Source organism: Protomyctophum bolini (genome assembly GCF_963924005.1).
Source record: "Protomyctophum bolini genome assembly, chromosome: 5".
NCBI classification, from domain to species: Eukaryota; Metazoa; Chordata; class Actinopteri; order Myctophiformes; family Myctophidae; genus Protomyctophum; species Protomyctophum bolini.
The window spans coordinates 26,410,658-26,430,821 of record NC_137866.1 but is presented as its reverse complement, the minus strand read 5'-3'; the positions used below and the strand labels follow the sequence as shown (position 1 = coordinate 26,430,821).

Here is a 20,164-nt window from a genome sequence, read left to right as displayed (position 1 = left end):
GGTCAGTGTCAGTGATGTCCAGTATAGCAGAAAGGTCACCGCTTCCATCCCCGCAATAGCAAGTGTGTTCATAATCATCCTCATGTCCTAATGCACTTAAATCACTCTGGACATCAGCATCAGCTGAATCTCGTAAAAAGTAAATGATTCTGGCCCGGACGGCCGGCAGAGCGGTCTGGGCACCTATGCTACAACGTCCGTCTCCTCGGTGTCTTCTGTGTGTCACACGGCTCGCAATGCATTTTCAATGAGAGTCACATGGTTTGACGAGACAGGCTTGGTCCCTGGCTGTCTTCTGCCCTCCTCCTCCCCCCCCACATGGAACAAGGTTGTCTCGTCAAACCATGTGACTCCCATTGAAAATGACACACAGAAGACACCGAGGTGTGAACGGCCCCTTACAGAGCTTTGCTGCATGTCTCTCCCCATCTCTCTCTCCCCGTTTCCTGTCTGTCTCTACTGTGCAACTGTAACCCCCCCCCCCCCCCAAAAGGGGAGGAGGTGAAGGGAGATATGGGGAGGAGGTGAAGGGAGAGATGGGGAGGAGGTGAAGGGAGAGATGGGGAGGAGGTGAAGGGAGAGATGGGGAGGAGGTGAAGGGAGAGGTGGGGAGAGGTAGTGAAGTTCAGACGGAGGTAGAAACGGAAAGTGCTTACATAAAGAGGATTTGGATTACTGCCCCGTAATTCCATATTAGTCATATGACTCATGATGCTTCAAGTCTGGGCAGATGGGAAGCCTGTGTAGCGGCGTGTATACACGTGCGCATGTTAGTACAGTACATGTGTAATTGAGTATATGTTCTCTCTTTCAGGGATCAGGGCTGAGAGAGAGAGAGATGACGCAGGGACCCCCACTACATATTTTATAAAATTAAACCTTTTCATTGATTTCATAAATTCATAGAATATAGAATTCAAGGCTTCAAGAATGCCTTTTCATTAATTATTGTGAGTACCGGTATTACAAAACACTTGTCCTCTTTGGTTTGACATTATTGAACTGTGTTTGAATATTGTATCCCATGATGTTTATAAAGGTGTGTTCATGATACGTTTTCTCTGTTTATTTTCTTGTACTACGTTTATTCTTAAGTCGAAATGCATTGAGTTTACCAATGATTTAATAAAGGATTTTAGTTTGTAATCAGAGTGCCTCGTTTCTCTTCCCGACTGACAACCATCACCATGGACTCATGGAGTCCTGATGCATTTTCTTTATTTTTATTATTACTTTGCCACTGCACATCATTTAGACAGTGCGCAGCCCTCCCAATATTGTCCTTCAATCAAAGCACTTGATTTGTAAATGTTATTGCCCAGTTCAGGTGAGAAATATGGTTCTGAAAGCTATTAAAGCTATTTAGCTTCCAACACTGCGACTCTGGCTTGCCCGGTCGCTCCAACACACACAATTGGATGTGTTCACATTTTGGGAAGACGGCTGAGGAGGACGAACTCTGTGGCTGACTCCTACAGGTTAGTTACAATGCTAAGGAATTCTCCCACGTGTGCTGCTGAGTGCTGACCCCTACTGGTATGGTCTTGGGGAGCATGTAGAGCAGTGGTTCCCAAACCTTTTCATGTCAAGGACCCCCAAATTAATTAGCCTGTGGACCCCCATTTGAAAATATATGCCAGGGACCCAAATAAGAGAAGATTGTTACGGATAGCAGTGATTCTCAACCCGTTTAATTTCAAGGACCCTCAGTTTGACATGCATATTAGTCTACAGACCCCCATTTAATGGCAATCCTATCTTTGGGACCCCAATTTATATCATAAAATAAATGTTACTTTAACTCTGAAAGTGTACAAATGGAACCAAACGGACCGGTTAGGGTCCATTTGGTTCCATTTGTACGCTCTCAGAGTTACAGACCCATAACCATAAGGCTCCATTTGGTTTTAAACTATCATTTAGCTGGGGACCCCTGGACCCCCTGGAACTCCCTCAAGGACCCCACTTTGGGAACCACTGATCTAGATATCCATGTGGCTAGCAAGCAATCCCCCGATCTGGGAACCCATCTGCAAAACAAGGGAAAAACAGCGGCCTCTCTTCAAGTCAACAGTCTGTCTCGAGAGACTAGCGATCCTTGCACAGACTCGCCAGCCACTTCTTTACACCTCGTCCGCACTGCCAGCGATGCGAGCAAGCGAATATCACGCCGCTCCTTGCCTGTGCCTGTTGCACCTGAACATTGAGGAATTTCACTAGGAGCAGTGTTGTTTTTGGCAGCAGATTTCGTTTAGTCATAGTCTTTGGAATGAAACTTAATTTAGTTTTAGTCATATTTTTGTCACCTGGAATGTTTTAGTGTTAGCCTAGTTTTAGTCGACTAAATTTCATAAGATTTTAGTCGACTAAATCTGCAGTTAATTTAGTCGACTAAAATGTATTTTGGCGGGCCTTGATGCCGTCGAAATGGCTCATTTTACACTTACAGCGCGACACGTTGTGAGCGTGTAGATCTGCTATTTTCAGCATGCAACCAAGTGTAAAATGACTTATACTGAATCTCTTGTCCACCAGTCCCTTCCTAACATTTTAGTCTAGTTTCTATCTGTTGAAGAAATTGTCAATACAGTCATCATAGCTTAGTTTTAATTTAGTTTCCATTTAGTTTGTCAGCAAAAAAAGGTAGTCGACAAACATTTTTTGTCTTAGTTTTAGTCGACAAACACAACACTGACTGGGAGGTTGTAATTGTAACACATGTCCTCGACATGCTATCCTTCCTAGTTCCGCCTCCTGCTAAACAGGTGCCTCAACTAAATTGGGAAAGAAAATGGGGGGAAAAAAGCTGCTTGGATTTCAGTCCTGGAAGACAGCTCTTCTGGAAGACAGAAGCTTCACTTCAAAACAGTGCTGTGGTTTGTGACCATTCTCCTCATTTCATTTTGTGTCTAATAGTAACTGTTCTATTCATTTTAGTTCCATGGGTTATAGTGGACATTTTGTTGGAAAACCACAGTGGCCGTTCCCACAGCAACAACTAGTCTCCTCAACATCAGGAACAGAGATCACACATACATGAAGTACATCAACTAGACACACGCACTCACACACCTGCGCTGGGTGCACCCGCCCCCGCTCATGCTCACAGAATTAGTATTCATCGTCTCACATGCGCGCGCCACACACACACACACACACACACACACACACACACACACACACACACACACACACACACACACACACACACACACACACACACACACACACACACACACACACACACACACACACACACACACACACACACACACACACACACACACACACACACACACACACACACACACACACACACACACGTGTTTACCTCTGTGTTGTCATGGTGACACAGACAAGGCTATACAGCACATCGTTTAGAAACGGCCTTTTACATAATAAGAATGCTAGTCAGGCTCAAGTATTCATCTTAGACACTATGGTATTGTAGGTGCAATACAACTGAGAAATACTGTGTGTAGATAGTAGATAATCCTATTGTTATAATGAATTGCATTTTTCTAGCGCTTTTCTAAGTACTCAAAGCATGTTACAATGGTTCATTCATTCATACATTGCGGTGAACAGTCGACGCCAGCGTCCTCACTTCCCACATTCACACACCAATGGCGGCAAAATCGACTCATTGGAGGCAATGTAGGGTTCAGTGTCTTGCCCAAGGACACTGCGACATGTGGACAGGAGGAGCCAAGAAACTGTTATAAGCCCCCCACTCACTACCACACACCTTCATTCATCCTCAAGCCCCCGTAGCATATAGAAGTAGAAGAGAAGTAGAATATCAACAAAAATGTGAGAGAAAGCTGAACCACGGTGTGACTATAAGCAACTAGGCAGCACCAACACAGCAGTGCCCTGCCCATAGCTGAGTGGGTTCTACAGAGCACCAACACAGCAGTGCCCTGCCCATAGCTGAGTGGGTTCTAGAGAGCACCAACACAGCAGTGCCCTGCCCATATAGGGTTCTAGAGAGCACCAACACAGCAGTGCCCTGCCCATAGCTGAGTGGGTTCTAGAGAGCACCAACACAGCAGTGCCCTGCCCATAGCTGAGTGTGTTCTGCCAATAGCTTAGTGGGTTCTAGAGAGCACCAACACAGCAGTGCCCTGCCCATAGCTGAGTGGGTTCTAGAGAGGCAGTCTAGTAATTAGAAGGTTACCTTTAGATAAAATCAAAACATATGATCAAGTAAGACAGGACAGAAGAGAGATTAAACGTGCATTTCTCTCTTAAATAAGACATACAGTACATACTGTAAAGTTCCTTGGGCAGAAGGAACCCAAGTCAATAGCTTTGCTATGAAGAGAAGAGAAGAGAAGAGAAGAGAAGAGAAGAGAACTCACGGCTCCGTTTGCCTTCCTCGTCTCCCTCCTCTTCATTCTCAGGGTCGATGTCTTCGGCCTGGGTGATCCAGTCCAGGTATCCTTTCAGGTCCTCCTCCAGCTGCTGTTTCTCACGTAGTTTCTGGAAGTCCCCGCGGGCCTTGGCCTTCTCTCGCTCTTTGGAGAATTCTCTGGAATGTACAACATGGAGCTAAAGGTATGCCCAGAGGTTTCGTTGTGCTAAACCTACAGAGCAAAATTGGTTTACCTGTGTTATTTCTTTTTTATTTATGTGAAATCATATTGAGATACAATATCTCTTTTATGAGCGCTATTTAGGATAGCAGCAGCAGTACAAAAAGTTGCAACTTACATAACATAAACAAATAATTTTACATTAACAGAAACCTTTATAACACTTTAAGAATTCTACACACACAAACACAAACTCTCACACACAAACGTGCACGCAAACACAAACGTGCACGCACGCACGCACACCCCTTACCCGCTCAGGACACCCAACACCAAGTTGAGAACGAAGAAGGATCCAAAGATGACCAGACTGACAAAGTACACCCAGGGCAGCTCTAAGCCCATTGCATCGTTCATCTAAACAAAAAAAGACGAGAAGTTGGGAGAATTGGTACACCTTATGTCTGTCTGTAGTCATGTGATCAAGATAAATCTGTCAGATGTTTCGGATTCTATTCCGATTCACTACGATTGCCTTTCAGAGTTTGCTGGAGGCGGGGCCTGTTATGCACCACATGCTACAAGCACCACTGGACCAATCGGCGGGAAACTTTGCACACACACTCCCAGTAGGTCAAGAACAGATTTTTGCATAAAACATTTTGTGTTAAGACTCCAACAGATTTTGTCCAAACCCCAGTCGGTATAGAGAAAAAGAGAAAAAGAGAGAAAGAGAGAAAGAGAGAAAGAGAAAAAGAGAGAAAGAGAGAAAGAGAGAAAGAGAAAAAGAGAGAAAGAGAGAAAGAGAAAAAGAGAGAAAGAGAGAAAGAGAGAAAGAGAAAAAGAGAAAAAGAGAGAAAGAGAGAAAGAGAGAAAGAGAAAAAGAGAAAAAGAGAGAAAGAGAGAAAGAGAAAAAGAGAAAAAGAGAGAAAGAGAGAAAGAGAGAAAGAGAAAAAGAGAGAAAGAGAGAAAGAGAGAAAGAGAAAAAGAGAGAAAGAGAGAAAGAGAAAAAGAGAAAAAGAGAGAAAGAGAGAAAGAGAGAAAGAGAAAAAGAGAGAAAGAGAGAAAGAGAAAAAGAGAAAAAGAGAGAAAGAGAGAAAGAGAGAAAGAGAAAAAGAGAAAAAGAGAGAAAGAGAGAAAGAGAGAAAGAGAGAAAGAGAAAAAGAGAGAAAGAGAGAAAGAGAGAAAGAGAGAAAGAGAAAAAGAGAAAAATAGAAAAAGAGAGAAAGAGAGAAAGAGAAAAAGAGAAAAAGAGAGAAAGAGAGAAAGAGAAAAAGAGAAAAAGAGAGAAAGAGAGAAAGAGAAAAAGAGAAAAAGAGAGAAAGAGAGAAAGAGAGAAAGAGAAAAAGAGAAAAAGAGAGAAAGAGAGAAAGAGAAAAAGAGAAAAAGAGAGAAAGAGAGAAAGAGAAAAAGAGAAAAAGAGAAAAAGAGAGAAAGAGAGAAAGAGAAAAAGAGAAAAAGAGAAAAAGAGAGAAAGAGAAAAAGAAAAGGAGAATACCCCAGTCGGTATACATTATCTCTGTAGTCGTCTGATCAAGACGTATGTATCTGTACAAAACCTATAAGTCTTGAACCGTCGGTCGTATACAATCAACATCTTTTTTTCCTGGATTCCTTGTATCATGACGCAATTTAAAGGCCCCATTTGTGACGGATTACATTTTCTGTTTTCCAAACCTCACAGAAGTCAGTATAGTAGACATTATCTCTGGGGTTACATGTGATCAACATTATTTTCCAGATCCCATTCCAATTGCCTAAGACTGCCTTCCAAAGTTTGCAGGCTTTGGGTAGACAACCGGCCTGGCAGAGACCTGTGCTCTGTGGAGCACACTTTTCTATTATTATTTTTTTTATTTTGAGATTTAAAGCTCTAGGGCGCTCTAAGGAAGACTGTGTTAAAATTAAAGGAGAGAATTTATTTTATTTTATTTCTTTTTTCACCACTTTAATAACTTTATTAGCAATAAGCATAGACTCACCATGGCAACACATGAATGCGAGTAGAAGAAAGAGAGAGAGAGAGGGACAAAGAGGTGCAGACAGATATTGAGAGTCAGATATTAAGAGACAGAGAGAGAGGAGAGAGATTTTGATGTGTTGAAGGTGAGGTTTATAGGCAGTGAGCAACTATTAAACTACTAAAAAATCATATATTTTTAAAAGAATGTACAGATGGCAGGCCTTTGCTGTGTGTCACTGCCCATCTCTCTCTCTCCCCATTTCCTGTCTACCTACTGTAAAAGTCATATAAAAAGCCCAAAAATGAATCTAAAAAAAAATGCATTAATTGTTAGCACACCACCATTCCACTGCTTGTACCCAAGGGGCCAGCTAGGCACTCCAATGTTGAAGCGCTGGGCCCTAGTGGTAAGAGGAAGGACTGCAGGCGGACCCGTGGATTAATGACGAGGAAACCCGTGCAGCTGAGCTTTAACATTGAGCGCTCGGTTGCACTTCCGCATTTGACCTCCACATTTTGGAGGTCAAATGCGGAAGTGCGCCCAAAAAGGCGGAAATAGACGGTCCCTCCGGCGGCTTCAAAACGCCACTGAGCAACTTCCACTGACATGAATAGCGGAGGGGCAGAGCTTCGCGCCAGTTCAGTCTCTATCCTTTTAATACTTTATGGCTTGTACCTGTATATGTGTGAGTGACAAATAAACTACAATACCCAGTAGAGAACATCGGTCCAGCCCTCCATGGTGATGCACTGAAACACGGTGAGCATGGCGAACAGGAAGTTGTCAAAGTTGGTGATGCCATTGTTGGGGCCGTGCCAGCCCTCGCGGCACATGGTGCCGTTGGTCAGACACTGGCGGCCGTGACCGGACACGGCGCACGGTATGGGCTCCTCCTCCACCTGGATACCTGGAGATGGAGGGAGGGAGAGAGGGTACTGCAAGGGGTGCCCAAAAGGTAGATCACAAAGGCTGTGCATGTATAGACCACATGACATGCCCCTAAACAATATCGTTGCTGTCGGGAGGAAACCTCATAACTCCATTTTTGAGGGTTTGGATTTTTTTTGGCATAAATCAGTGCTATTGGACACGCTTTAGGTCTGTGTGTTGTTTCGATATATTGAACAATGGAAAGTAGTACAAAGTGCTTTGGACAAAACCTCTTAACTCCATTGGACCCTCAAAATGTCTGCTAAAGCAACTAACTACACCACCAGAGATATATTACATTTATACATTTTTTTTAAACGGCATCTGCCACTTGAATTAAGGTAACTTGATTGATTGTCTGATTGATTGATTGATTGATTGATTGATTGATTGATTGATCAAAAAGGGCCTGTCAGCTCAAACTCACAATGCAATACTTCGTTTTCAAGAGTGTTGCGCACATTACAAAGTTGTATTTCCTATTCCAGGGCGTCTGTCTTATATTATGTAAAGCCAGAGCCTCTATTCCAAAGCCCCCTCAGGTACACTTCTTAACTATTTTCAGCAATGAGAATAAATGATTTTGGCCAAATGGAAACATTCATGCAAATACAGCATGTTGAACTTAGGGGAAGTATGAAAGAGAAGAGGTCACATTGCAGGTCTCAATTAGTTGAAGTATGTCAAGGTGCAACATAGATGACATACTGTACTGTAGATCTTCTAGACTAGAGAAGTAGTTATCAACCTTTTTAATGTCAATGACAGTTTGATATGCATTAGGCAACGCCGACCGCCATCTGAGACAAATATGATCTCAAACCCAATCTGTACTGTAAAATACATAGTTTAAAGTCACTATTACTGTATGTCACGGTCTACAAGTTAACCCAATGACAGAATGTATAAGAATGACTACGGTATATAGATCATAGGTTTCACTCTCTCCACCGTTATCTCTAAAATCTATACTGTACAGTATAGGCAGCTGTAGAATGATGTGCTAATTCCAATATACTGTAGTGTACATGTAACAATATCTATTCTTATTGGGGTCCCTGGCACAAACTATTTTCAAATGGGAGTCTGCGGACTAATGGATATCGGGTTTGATGGGTCCTTGGTTTGGAAAATGTTTTATAAATATCTGATTTCATAGTGTGAACTAAACACTGAGAGGTTTGACGAAGAGTTAAGTGTGCTCTGTTTATACATGTTGCTAAGCAACTCCTAGCAAATAGAAAATAACAGGCAACTCTCACTAATAATAGACTAAAAGGAAAGAATACACTCACACATACTTGACAGACAAAAAATAGCATCACACTCAAACACACACACACACACCTTTTCTGTAAAGCCCGGAGTTCTTGCCCTTGCACAATACGCATCACATTCATAAACCAACATGCATATGTTTACATTATGAAATCCTCTTGAGATCGGCATTTAAATGACTTAACGTAAACCTTCATTTAAAGCACACACACACAAAAACCCTCATGTAATCCTTCATCTATTGCTATACTGCATGATGCTGGCATGAAATCCACTCCTATTATCACACACGCACACGCACACGCACACGCACTCGCACACACACACACACGTAAATGTGCTAAGTGGCATTCTCAGGGCAAACAGAGCTAAAGCAAGCGAAGGATTACATGGACTGTATCATGACCTCTGCATTCAACACTTGCCCTTACATAATACATTACATACACAAACAGAACAGGAGAGAAAGAGAGGTGTAAGAATAAATGTACACGTGTGCGTGCGTGGTAGTAATGGTTGACGAGTATTTAATCCGTTCATTATGTTTGTCCATTCATCCATTTATGTACCAGTCCATCTTTATTCCAGGGGACTAGTGGCAACATGTTGCTTAATTATAAGAACTGAAAGGTTATATCCCATCGTTCTCCTTTCCACCATCCTTCTAGAGGGTTCATGTTGCATGTACGACACAGTGGCGGAAAGGTCAGCCATCTAGATATAAGTCATTCAATCACAGAGTTAATGCCACCATCTGCTGCCCTGTTGTCCACTTTGTTCTCTCTGCTCACTGCCTCCATTCACATTCATCATCGTTGTCCGCGCATTCATTTTCACGGATTTGGGGGGGGGACAGTGTATAGATCAGTTTTAGCCCGTGACCCTAAAGAGAAATTAGACGTTTGCCCGGGACCCAAACTAGCGTTGTAGATCGGCTATTTTCACAACTTCTTAAAACATTTGTTTTCTTTTCTTTGTTTGTTTTAGGGTTCATGTGGGGCTTTAGGGGTTTTCTAGGGTTTATGTGGTTAAGTACACACTGCAATTGATAGTAACCCATTTGTTATGTTTTAAGCATTATGTTATATACTCTAGCTATTGAAAAATAGCAGATCTACATGCTCATAGCCCGGCTGTGCTACAAGCTTGTAGATCTGCTATTTTTTGTGAAAATGTGGCGCTGGAACAACATATTTTGAGATGGGGGTCGGAGGCCAATTACATATAACTTTTGACATTAAAATGTTTGAGAACGACTGACATAGAAACATAGGGTTTTTCAGAAAACTGTCAGGATTTAGAAGGCCTTTGTAGAATCGTCCTCAAGTCTAATTGGGTTAAACTAAAAGCTAAGACCCACAGGGACCCCCAGCTGGCATTATGATCAATTCCCAGGGAGGATTTCATGGCAACCAACCTGTAGCAAGGATGTAACATGTGGCGTGCATCTTGCCGATGAAGAGCTCCAGGCCGATGATGGCATAGATGATAATGACAAAGAGAACCAGCAAGGCGATGTGCAGCAGAGGAACCATGGCTTTGATGATGGAGTTTAGCACCACCTGGAGACCTGGGGGGGAGAGAGAGAGAGACACGCACGCACGCACGTGTACACAGGTTGCGGGGTTAGACACACACCAGTCTCTCGAGACAGACTGTTGACTAACGTCAAGGCACTGTTTTTCCTTTGTTTTGCCAATGGGTACCGTACCCAGATTGGACACACACAATACATATGCAGTGCACATGTATTGTGTGTGTCCAATGAGTACAGCATGCACGACATACTGTACTCAGTACAGTACAGTGAAATTTAAATATTTTAAAAAGTAATAAATATATGTGAAGATATAGCAGAGGAGGTACTGCATATTTTTGGTAGCACTCACTGGGCACTCCTGACACAAGGCGAAGTGGTCGCAGCACGCGGAAGGCTCGCAGGGCTTTGACGTCAAAACCTCCCGGTTTACCTCCCAACTGACCCGAGTCAGCAGGTTTGGTCACCAACTCCAGCACCACACTGAACAACCTGACGACGGGGAGAGAGACAGAGAACAAGCATTGAAACAAGATAGGTGGAGAGAGAGCAAAGGAGAGAGGTGGAGAGAGGGAGGATAGAAACATCACTGATAATTATGAAAGAGAATCTATTTTTCTCAAAATGTCTATACCGTATATGTATTTTAATACTGTATAATACACTTTGTATTTTGTACTACGACTCCTGCTCACCATCAGCACTGGAACACCACACTTTTCTGTCATGCTTACATTCAGCATTCTTTTCTCTTTACGGGAAATTCCACTACACACTACAAGCTAACAAGTAATGTTCAGTCAGGACAACTCGTGAAATATAGATTATTGAATATAAACTGAGCAATATATTTATTAGGGTTTGGCGATGAATTGGATCTGCTTTTTAGATACTCTGATCAAGCGCATCAGTCTCAACCATAGGGACTCCGAATCCCCCGTACCAACAGTAAACAGCAAAACGAGAGGTGGTAGCTGGGGTGGAGGAGGGTGAGCAGCAAACATTTAAGCAGACAGCACCGCAGCGGTATCAGTGTGTGCAGCAGCAAGCAAGCAAGCAGGATGAGCAGCGCAAACTTCCAGTTTAAATAGGCGGTATGAAGATGGATGGAATGTGTGATTGGATGAGGTGAATCATGTGAATGAGAACATGATGCTGAGGCAGCCCAATGAACGGCCGGCAGCAACTGCACTGAGTTTTCTGACTGAACTTCCTTTGTGCATGTCTATGAAAGGCGCGACACATTTGGAGAAAGTTTGAATGTCTTGAAAACTACCTATAATGACATAAACAAAATAGGGATGTCAGGGTAGAAGTGGTTAGAGCGAGGCATCATATTCTCTGCCTTCAGAAACAGTATGTGTTTGTGCATCTGTGTTCTTGCGTGTGTGTGTGCATGCGTGCGTGCGTGCGTGCATGCATGCGTGCATGCACACTGCACATTATGTGCAACCTGCACACTTACCCCACTATGACGATAACAAAGTCGAGCATGTTCCAGCCGTTTCTCACGTAGGAGTTTTGGTGCATCACCAGGCCATAGGCAATGATCTTCATAAATGTCTCTATGGTGAAAATGATCAGAAAGGCATATTCTACCGTCTCCTGCAGAGATGGACAGGACAGACGAGGGACAGACAGAGAGGAAGAGGGAGGAAAGAAAGAAGGATGGAAGAAAGGAAGGTTTAGTCGAGTTTAATAATGTTATATAAAATAAACAATTTATTTATGCTAATTCCTGCAGGTTACCTGCAGTCATTATCATTATCAACTGAAAAACGGATGATACAGGGGGACCATTTCTGGCTTTCGTTTTTGTATGTTTATTTTATTCGATAATCGATATGGACATCACAGCAGCATAAGACTTGTAACTAGGATGAGACCGGGCACTGTGTTTGTAGCAAAACATATTAATTAACAACTCCTGCCTACTCTTTCTTTTTCCTTTTCTATTTTTTACAAATACAGAAAAGAAAACACATCCACAAATGCATCCATACACAGATACCACAAAGATCCCACCACCAGTAACACGCCTAAGGGCGAGAAGCGACCTCGCCGCATGCACGTTGCACGCATCCGCCTTGTTGACGGCAGACTGCTGGGCGTGAAGCGACCTCGCTGCACGCATCCGCCTTGTTGACGGCAGACTGCTGGGCGAGAAGCGACCTCGCTGCACGCATCCGCCTTGTTGACGGCAGACTGCTGGGCGAGAAGCGACCTCGCTGCGCGCATCCGCCTTGTTGACGGCAGACTGCTGGGCGAGAAGCGACCTCGCTGCACGCATCCGCCTTGTTGACGGCAGACTGCTGGGCGAGAAGCGACCTCGCTGCGCGCATCCGCCTTGTTGACGGCAGACTGCTGGGCGAGAAGCGACCTCGCTGCACGCATCCGCCTTGTTGACGGCAGACTGCTGGGCGAGAAGCGACCTCACTGCACGCATCCGCCTTGTTGACGGCAGACTGCTGGGCGAGAAGCGACCTCGCTGTGTGCACGCATCCGCCTTGTTGACGGCAGACTGCTGGGCGAGAAGCGACCTCGCTGCACGCATCCGCCTTGTTGACGGCAGACTGCTGGGCGTGAAGCGACCTCGCTGCACGCATCCGCCTTGTTGACGGCAGACTGCTGGGCGAGAAGCGACCTCGCTGCACGCATCCGCCTTGTTGACGGCAGACTGCTGGGCGAGAAGCGACCTCGCTGCACGCATCCGCCTTGTTGACGGCAGACTGCTGGGCGAGCGCTGGTCATTTGGCATGGGGGGTCAGATCAATATAGAATGAATTCTGTACTGGCCATATAAGGAGTGTGTCTTGAGTGAGGTCAGATCAACATAATGGAATGTTAGAACACGTCAGCTTCATATTGGAGATCTAAGGGTGGTAGCGGGGACATTCTCTTGAGTATACAGGTTTTGACAGCCATTGACAGCCCTATCTAATTGTAAAAAAGCTTGAATTATCCTCTTTCTAAGTGTTTGTTTCATACAAATCCACTGTAGACATGTTATGAGCTACTTGGAGTGTTGGAGTTAGGAAGCACTCGCTTTCAGCAAAGCAACGTGCCTGCTGCATTATGTGCAAATTCAAAACAAGGGGTGCGCCAAAGCAGGGCCGTTACCAATGAGCACTTCCAAACTCCAACACTAAAGGAAAATCAAATGTGTAAAAATTCTAAATATGATGTGACAGAATTTCGTCCATGCCTCTGCCCTATTACCATATCATGTCACATGGCATTACATGATAGCTGTTGAATCCTTATTAGCATAGCTGTAGGGGTTTTCTCATCATAGCACATGAGGTTAAATATAGGTGGCATCATGGACGTACAGTAGGACTAATTTGGGATCATTGAATTGAGTGAATGGAGTAGATGTTGGAAAAACAACATCATGTTATGTTTATGGATGGCATGACCACTGACATAATTAACCCATTTGAGACAGATTATAAAAACAATGTCTTCTAAATCCTAAAAGTCATGGGGTCCTGCTTTTTGGGCGGGGGGGGGTCCTGTTTTTGAGGGGCGCTAGCCCCTCCAGCTTTGAGGGTTTGTGTAAACACAAACATTGGAAACAAATGTGTGTAAGACAAAAGTGACGCAAATTGTGATTGGCCAGAATGAGATGATGTATGGTGATAAGATTAACATTAAAAGTCCATAGACTTGGCTGCAACATGACTGTGACACCATAGTAGCTTTTTTTGTTTTTTACACATGGAATACATATTGTATGGAATGTATGGAAAACTATTTGACCCAGCCTTTAATTACCCCTGAAAACATTATGTGATGTACCAATAAACTTATATATATTTCCCACAATACAAAAACATGCATCAAACTAACCAACTGTACCCACAGTTAAGAAGGAATGCCATGACAAGGAATATACTGTAGCACAAGCCATGTTCAGATATATGCCGGCCGTCAGGCCGTGTGTTTGTCACACACACTGAAGAAGGCTGTTAGCTGAAACGTTTGTCCTGATATGTAGAAAATTAATGTGTTGAAAATAAGTTCTTCTCCTATTCTATGATGTTCTAATCTGGTAAGTGTTAACGCACCATAAGTAAGAGCGCGGTGGTCACAAGAAAATCTTCTACGTACTACAGTATGTCAATCAATGGAATCACCAGGAATTTACATTCATGTTCATGTCACTGACCAGCCACCTAAGCTAAAGTGCCAATATTTATGATGGTAAAGTACACCCTCTTATGTAATATTGCTTAATCTAAAGCTTATCTAATCTATAAACCCTCAACTGCACCGATTACCATTATATACAGTATGTACAGTAAGCCAATAAGCCTTATGAATCAAATGGAACCACATCCTATTCAAAACAGAGTAAATTGAACAAGAACCATCAATCCATGTAAAACTAATGGTGCTTGGTGTCAAATTGTGATGTATTGCTGTCCATGAGTTTCTTTGCTGTCCCAGGTCCTACCAGGTCCTACCAGGTCCTACCAGGGCTTCTGCTATTTGGACTCAATCATGCCTTTGTGTCTGAAGAAAAAATTAATAATGATTGTAGACAACCTGCTTCCCTTTTTTTAAATCAACGCAATTCCATAATAACCTCATATAAAGCAGTCAATTCGATCTTAGGCCTACAGTGCAAAATAAACAAATACGTTCAAATACAGTGATATATTAATAATTGAAACAGATTGTGAATAGTCTATTGACCACATTCACAGCCATCTTACGTCATAATCAGGGGATGGGGAAACAGCATGTGTTGCATCAATCTGTCATTTAATGACAGAATGGCAATTTGGATGGTTCTGACTTTACCTACTTTATGCAATATGCAGTGTAACCCATTATATGAGAAAGCAGTGAGTGCAGTTTGAATGTATTCAAATGAACAGATTCAATAACACTCAAGTATGAATTAAGATGACTTTACACCACTGATTAGAATGGATGGAGAACATGGTGGGACATCATAAAGGGAGAGAGAGAGAGAGAGAGAGAGAGAGAGAGAGAGAGAGAGACTTTATCATGGACCAGAGAATGAGAAAAACAAAGTTGGAGGTGAGAGATTTAAGACAGATGGAGATGTGTAAAAGACATCAGGTTAGACAGAGACGGAAACATAAATAAGACCCAGAATGTTGTGGGAATTATGGAAGAAGAGACAGATTAGCATAGCAGTAAAAAGATGAGGCACGCACAAACAAATCCTCCGTGTCAATTTAACTCTTTAAGTCTCACAGTTAAATTAAAAATCAAATGGTGCATGTCACGGGCAACATCCCATATGCCCCATAAACAATCCACACACGTACGCACGCACATATGCAATTATGCATGCATGCGCACTTCACACCTTTGGAGCATGAAACTACTGTTGACATTTCATAAGTCAGGACAAACATACACATCTGTCTCTCTCTCAAACACACACACACACACACACACACACACACACACACTCTTTTTAGGGTTACAGGCCTACACTGTACATACTCTGCACAAGACCGCTTGTTGGAGGGAGGAGCGAGGAGTACATTACAATTAGTTATTACTTAGGGGACTTCTCTGGTACCACGCAAATCTGGAACAATGTAAATCAGGAACGATGCAACGATGCAAATGATGTTACACATCTCCCACCCGGTTAGGCATTAACCGAGTAATCACTGTACCCGTTACCACACAGTATTATCACGGCTATACTTGCGAGGTTGTATACACACTAAGACAAATACATATTCAATACAAGAAATAAATGTTCAGAATATACAGCTTGGTAGACTACAGATAACAAACACACCAACATAGAATCTACAGCTTGGTAGACTACAGATAACAAACACACCAACATAGCCAATGCCAAATGTATCAACAACAGATAAACAACGGCTACTTTGTTTTGCGGTGATGTCATGGACGCAAAACTAATTTCAGTGCAAGCTGACAATAAAGTTGTATCGTATCGTATCGTATCGTATCGTATCATATCATATCATATCATATCATATCATATCATATCATATCATATCATATCGTACTGCCATCGGTTAATGTCAGTTTTATTTGCCGATACCGATATTTCAAAATGTCTTGCGCCCCATTTTCACATTTTTTTCTAAAATAGCAGACCTACAAGCTTGTAGATCTGCTATTTTTCAATAGCTAAATTATAACATAATCATTATGTTATAATTTAGTGTTAATTTAGTTCAAATCAGGCGGAACACTTGGAGACATCAAGAGGAGCACCATAGCTCCCCGTAGCACAGGTTGGGAAACACTGTCATAATGTTTAAAACACCAAAAGGGGTTCCCGCCCAAAATGGGTTAAAACCAGGAAAGCGTCTGTGTCATTTTAGACACATATTTGGTTTTGCTTTGGCTATTTAAAAACAGCATATCTCTAAACTGGTTAAACAGCGTTATCACTCTGTGCCACGCTGCGATAGTAAAGAGTTAAGACCAATTTAAAGATTAAATTGGTCTTTACTCTTTACTATCGCTGGTGATGAATGATTGTTTATTACTACGGTTTAAAATTTAAACCGTAGTAATAAACAATCATTCATCACCAGTCATTGTTAATTTAACTGATGTATATCCACTAGGTTCAATAAAACGTCCATTTGTACAATATCTGAGTTAAACACTAAGTATTCTAATGTGTAGTAGTAATAATAGTACTAATGAAGTGGCTCACCCTCTGACTGGGCGAGCCACTTCAAACTAATTTGCCTTTAATGACAGTCAAATTATCAAGCGGTACATGGCATAAAAAGTGTGGGTGCGTGCGTGTGACATGCGTGCGTGTGGGTGCGTGTGTGTGTGTAACATGCGTGTGTGTGGGTGGGTGCGTGAGTGTGACGTGCGTGCGTGTGGGTGCGTGCGTGCGTGTGACGTGTGTGCGTGCGTGCGTGCATGCGTCTGGTGGTGGCTCTGATGCAGCAGAAGGCCAGGCCAGTGATGGGCCATGTATAGTTAATCAGTTCCAATTATGTTGTGTTCCCCTTGAAATAATGTGATTAATAAAAGCCAGGATGGCTGTGGACGTGCAGCCAGTTAGTTACAGCAGAACGGCGAGAAGGAGACGCAGACGGAAAAATAACATTCATCTCTACTAGTCGTACAGATATATACAGGAGGTCAGAGCGACAGTACATACCGGTATAACGTTTGAAGAAACGGGAAGAACAGAACAGAACGAAGTTATATTAAAAGGAAGAATACACAACCATGTAACACCACTGTGCCTGGAGATGTCTATATATATATATATATATATATATATATACTGTATATAAATATACTGTATATATATTTATTTATTTATTTTGTACTTCCCTTATTCTCTCAATCCATCTCTCTGCCTCTCATTCATTATTTCTCTTTCCTGTTTTATATCTGTCTCTGTCCACAGATTGCTCATTTTTTTAATGAATACATTAAATACAACGTACTACCAGAGCCGTACATATCAAGACTTCACTAGGAATAAGCCCTAATGTAATCACTTGTGAACTTCAATCAAACTCTAGCCAGAGTAACTCAAACCTATAAAGCTCAAGATCAAGCTATATATCCACATTAACCAGGCTCCCAGTCACACCCCCCTCCTCTCCAGAAAAGCTGACACCACATCAGCAAAGTGTACAGTCACAGTGTTCACTGAGTGCCGCGCTATATGAGCTTGTAGATCTGCTATTTTTTTAAAACCATGAAAATGCGGCACAAATTTCAGAGCAAACTTTTTAAACTCAATTCTTTGCTTCTGGGGGGGTCCCTGGAACAACATATTTTCAGATGGGGGTCGGCGGCTGATTACATAATTCCTGGGGTCCTTGACATGAAATAGTTTGAGAACGACATAGAAACATGAGAAACTCAACTCAAGACAGATGGGTCAACAGAGAGGGTGCGGGGGGGGGGGGGGGGGGGGGGGTGGAGAGAAGGCAAGTGCATTTTATTTGTATAGCACATTATAGTATAAGTAGTATAATTTCACGGAAATCGCACGCTGTGTTCATGATTTGTGGCGAAACGGACCGATCCTGCAAGCTTTGGAAGGCGATCTTAGCCTTACACCTACGTAAAAAATAGGTGTTGGGTCATCAGTGTGGAGCAGATGAAAATTGCACACTACAACTGTAAGGGCACTTCATATAAATGTAGTACTCAAAGACTCGCTTTGGAATCACTTGAGCATTTCTCTCTCTCTCTCTCTCTCTCTCTCTCTCTCTCTCTCTCTCTCTCTCTCTCTCTCTCTCTCTCTCTCTCTCTCTCTCTCTCTCTCTCTCTCTCTCTCTCTCTCTCTCTCTCTCTCTCTCCAACAGTAATTATTTGTTCTGCTGCTTTTCTGTCCTCTAATTACTCCCCTCCTTTCTTCTTCTCCTCATCAGTCGCCTCTCTCCTCCATCCATCCTGTCCTGCTCTCTTTCATATCCACTCTTTCTCTCTCCTTCAATCTCTTCATCTTTCCCCTCTTCTTTGCTGTTTTTTATATTTCTCTGCCTCTCCTTAACTCCTCTCCTCTGCTTTTGTTTCTGTCCAGTTATGCCTTCTCTCTCATTCTCTGTATCTGTTAAACGAGCCTCCTCCTCAGATACTCAGCAAGTCTCCATGACCACAGTTGTCACGGCAGCAGGCAGTGATGTATGTAGAACAAGGTAAAGAAGGTGCACGCGCGCACATGCACGCACACGCACGACACGTACATATACAAACTACATAGACATCAATACACAAACACATGCATGAACACATGAGGAATATGGTACAAACACGCATATATGCACATATGCCACATGCTACACAAATCCCAAACCCTGGGATTTGAAAAGTTACATAGTGTGGTACACAGTTTACACACGAGAGGTGCACACAAAATATGCACTGTACTACAGTTGTTTTGAACTGTTTGCTGCTGGACAAATTCAATTCCTGAGAGCTTTAATTGTGTACTAAATGAAGTGTCCTTAATTTATGCAGGTTTATTATGCATTTATTATGCATTTCCAGAACCAATTTTCTCCTCGTCCACACAGCTGACCCAACACCTACACTAAATGTGCATACGGCATGTCACTCTGCATGTAACGACGCCTTCTGGTGAGCCACATGTGAACATCAGTGTTTGATTTGCTTCACATTAGGGGCCTTAAAATGAGCTTTAATTTGGCCAGCTGCGGAGCAGTTGTCAGCCTGAGCTGCACTGGCTCAGCTGGTAGAGTGACTCAGCTGGTACTTAACTTAACCCCTAACTTCTCCTGATGAGCAGGTTGTTGCCTTGGATGGTTTCCTCTGTCACCGTTGTGTGAATATGCTTGTTAAAAGGTATATTCAGTGATTTCACTTAATTCAAATATATATATATATATATATATATATATAGGGGGCGACCCCTGGAGTAAAAAAAACATCGGTTTCGTTTTTGGCTATAGGGTCAGAGTTGCGATATTGAGGGGGCGGCCACGTGGTTCATGTACTTGCGCGAGCCCATAGACTCCAATGCATTCTGTAAACTTCCGGTTGTCCCTATTTGAAGCCTTCAAATCGGGACAAACCAATAAAAGTCTATGTAGAAGGACTGGGACGACTGGCCAAATGAAGTGAACAGAGTTTGTGTAACTCTGTGTATACTCTTTGGCTCTGGCTAGGGTTAGCCAGCCTTCATCCAATCAGGATGAGAGGGGGCTAGACCTGAGACTTTAAGCCATGTGGGCGCTCGGTAAAGCTGACCTGAGTCTGGGGAGACCTCATACCTTATAGTAGCAGTGGTTGATTCTCAGACAGATTGCTATACAACATGGACTGTGATGGGAGTGTAGGTGTCTTGCAGCTTATTTTTCACTCACTCACTCTTTGAAAAATTTTGCTGACTCTTTTCTGAAATCTTAGACAAAGAGGTTTTAAATTAAGTGTTCAGA

General features: G+C 42.8%; 1 protein-coding gene across 1 annotated transcript in view; it reads right to left on the bottom strand.

The window, feature by feature from the left end:
* The window catches only part of LOC308315029 (voltage-dependent L-type calcium channel subunit alpha-1D-like), a gene marked incomplete at its 3' end in the record, with an annotated part of 94,894 nt that overhangs the window by 49,453 nt on the left and 25,277 nt on the right, over positions 1 to 20,164 (bottom strand). Inside the window, exons 3-8 of the mRNA XM_080762853.1 lie at positions 11,713 to 11,852; positions 10,600 to 10,739; positions 10,128 to 10,280; positions 7,213 to 7,409; positions 4,852 to 4,955; positions 4,365 to 4,534 (exon numbers count right to left, since the gene is read on the bottom strand). Of these exons, the coding sequence (XP_080618979.1) occupies positions 4,365 to 4,534; positions 4,852 to 4,955; positions 7,213 to 7,409; positions 10,128 to 10,280; positions 10,600 to 10,739; positions 11,713 to 11,804 (856 nt within the window). The 5' untranslated portion in view covers positions 11,805 to 11,852. The remainder of the gene's footprint in view (positions 1 to 4,364; positions 4,535 to 4,851; positions 4,956 to 7,212; positions 7,410 to 10,127; positions 10,281 to 10,599; positions 10,740 to 11,712; positions 11,853 to 20,164) is intronic.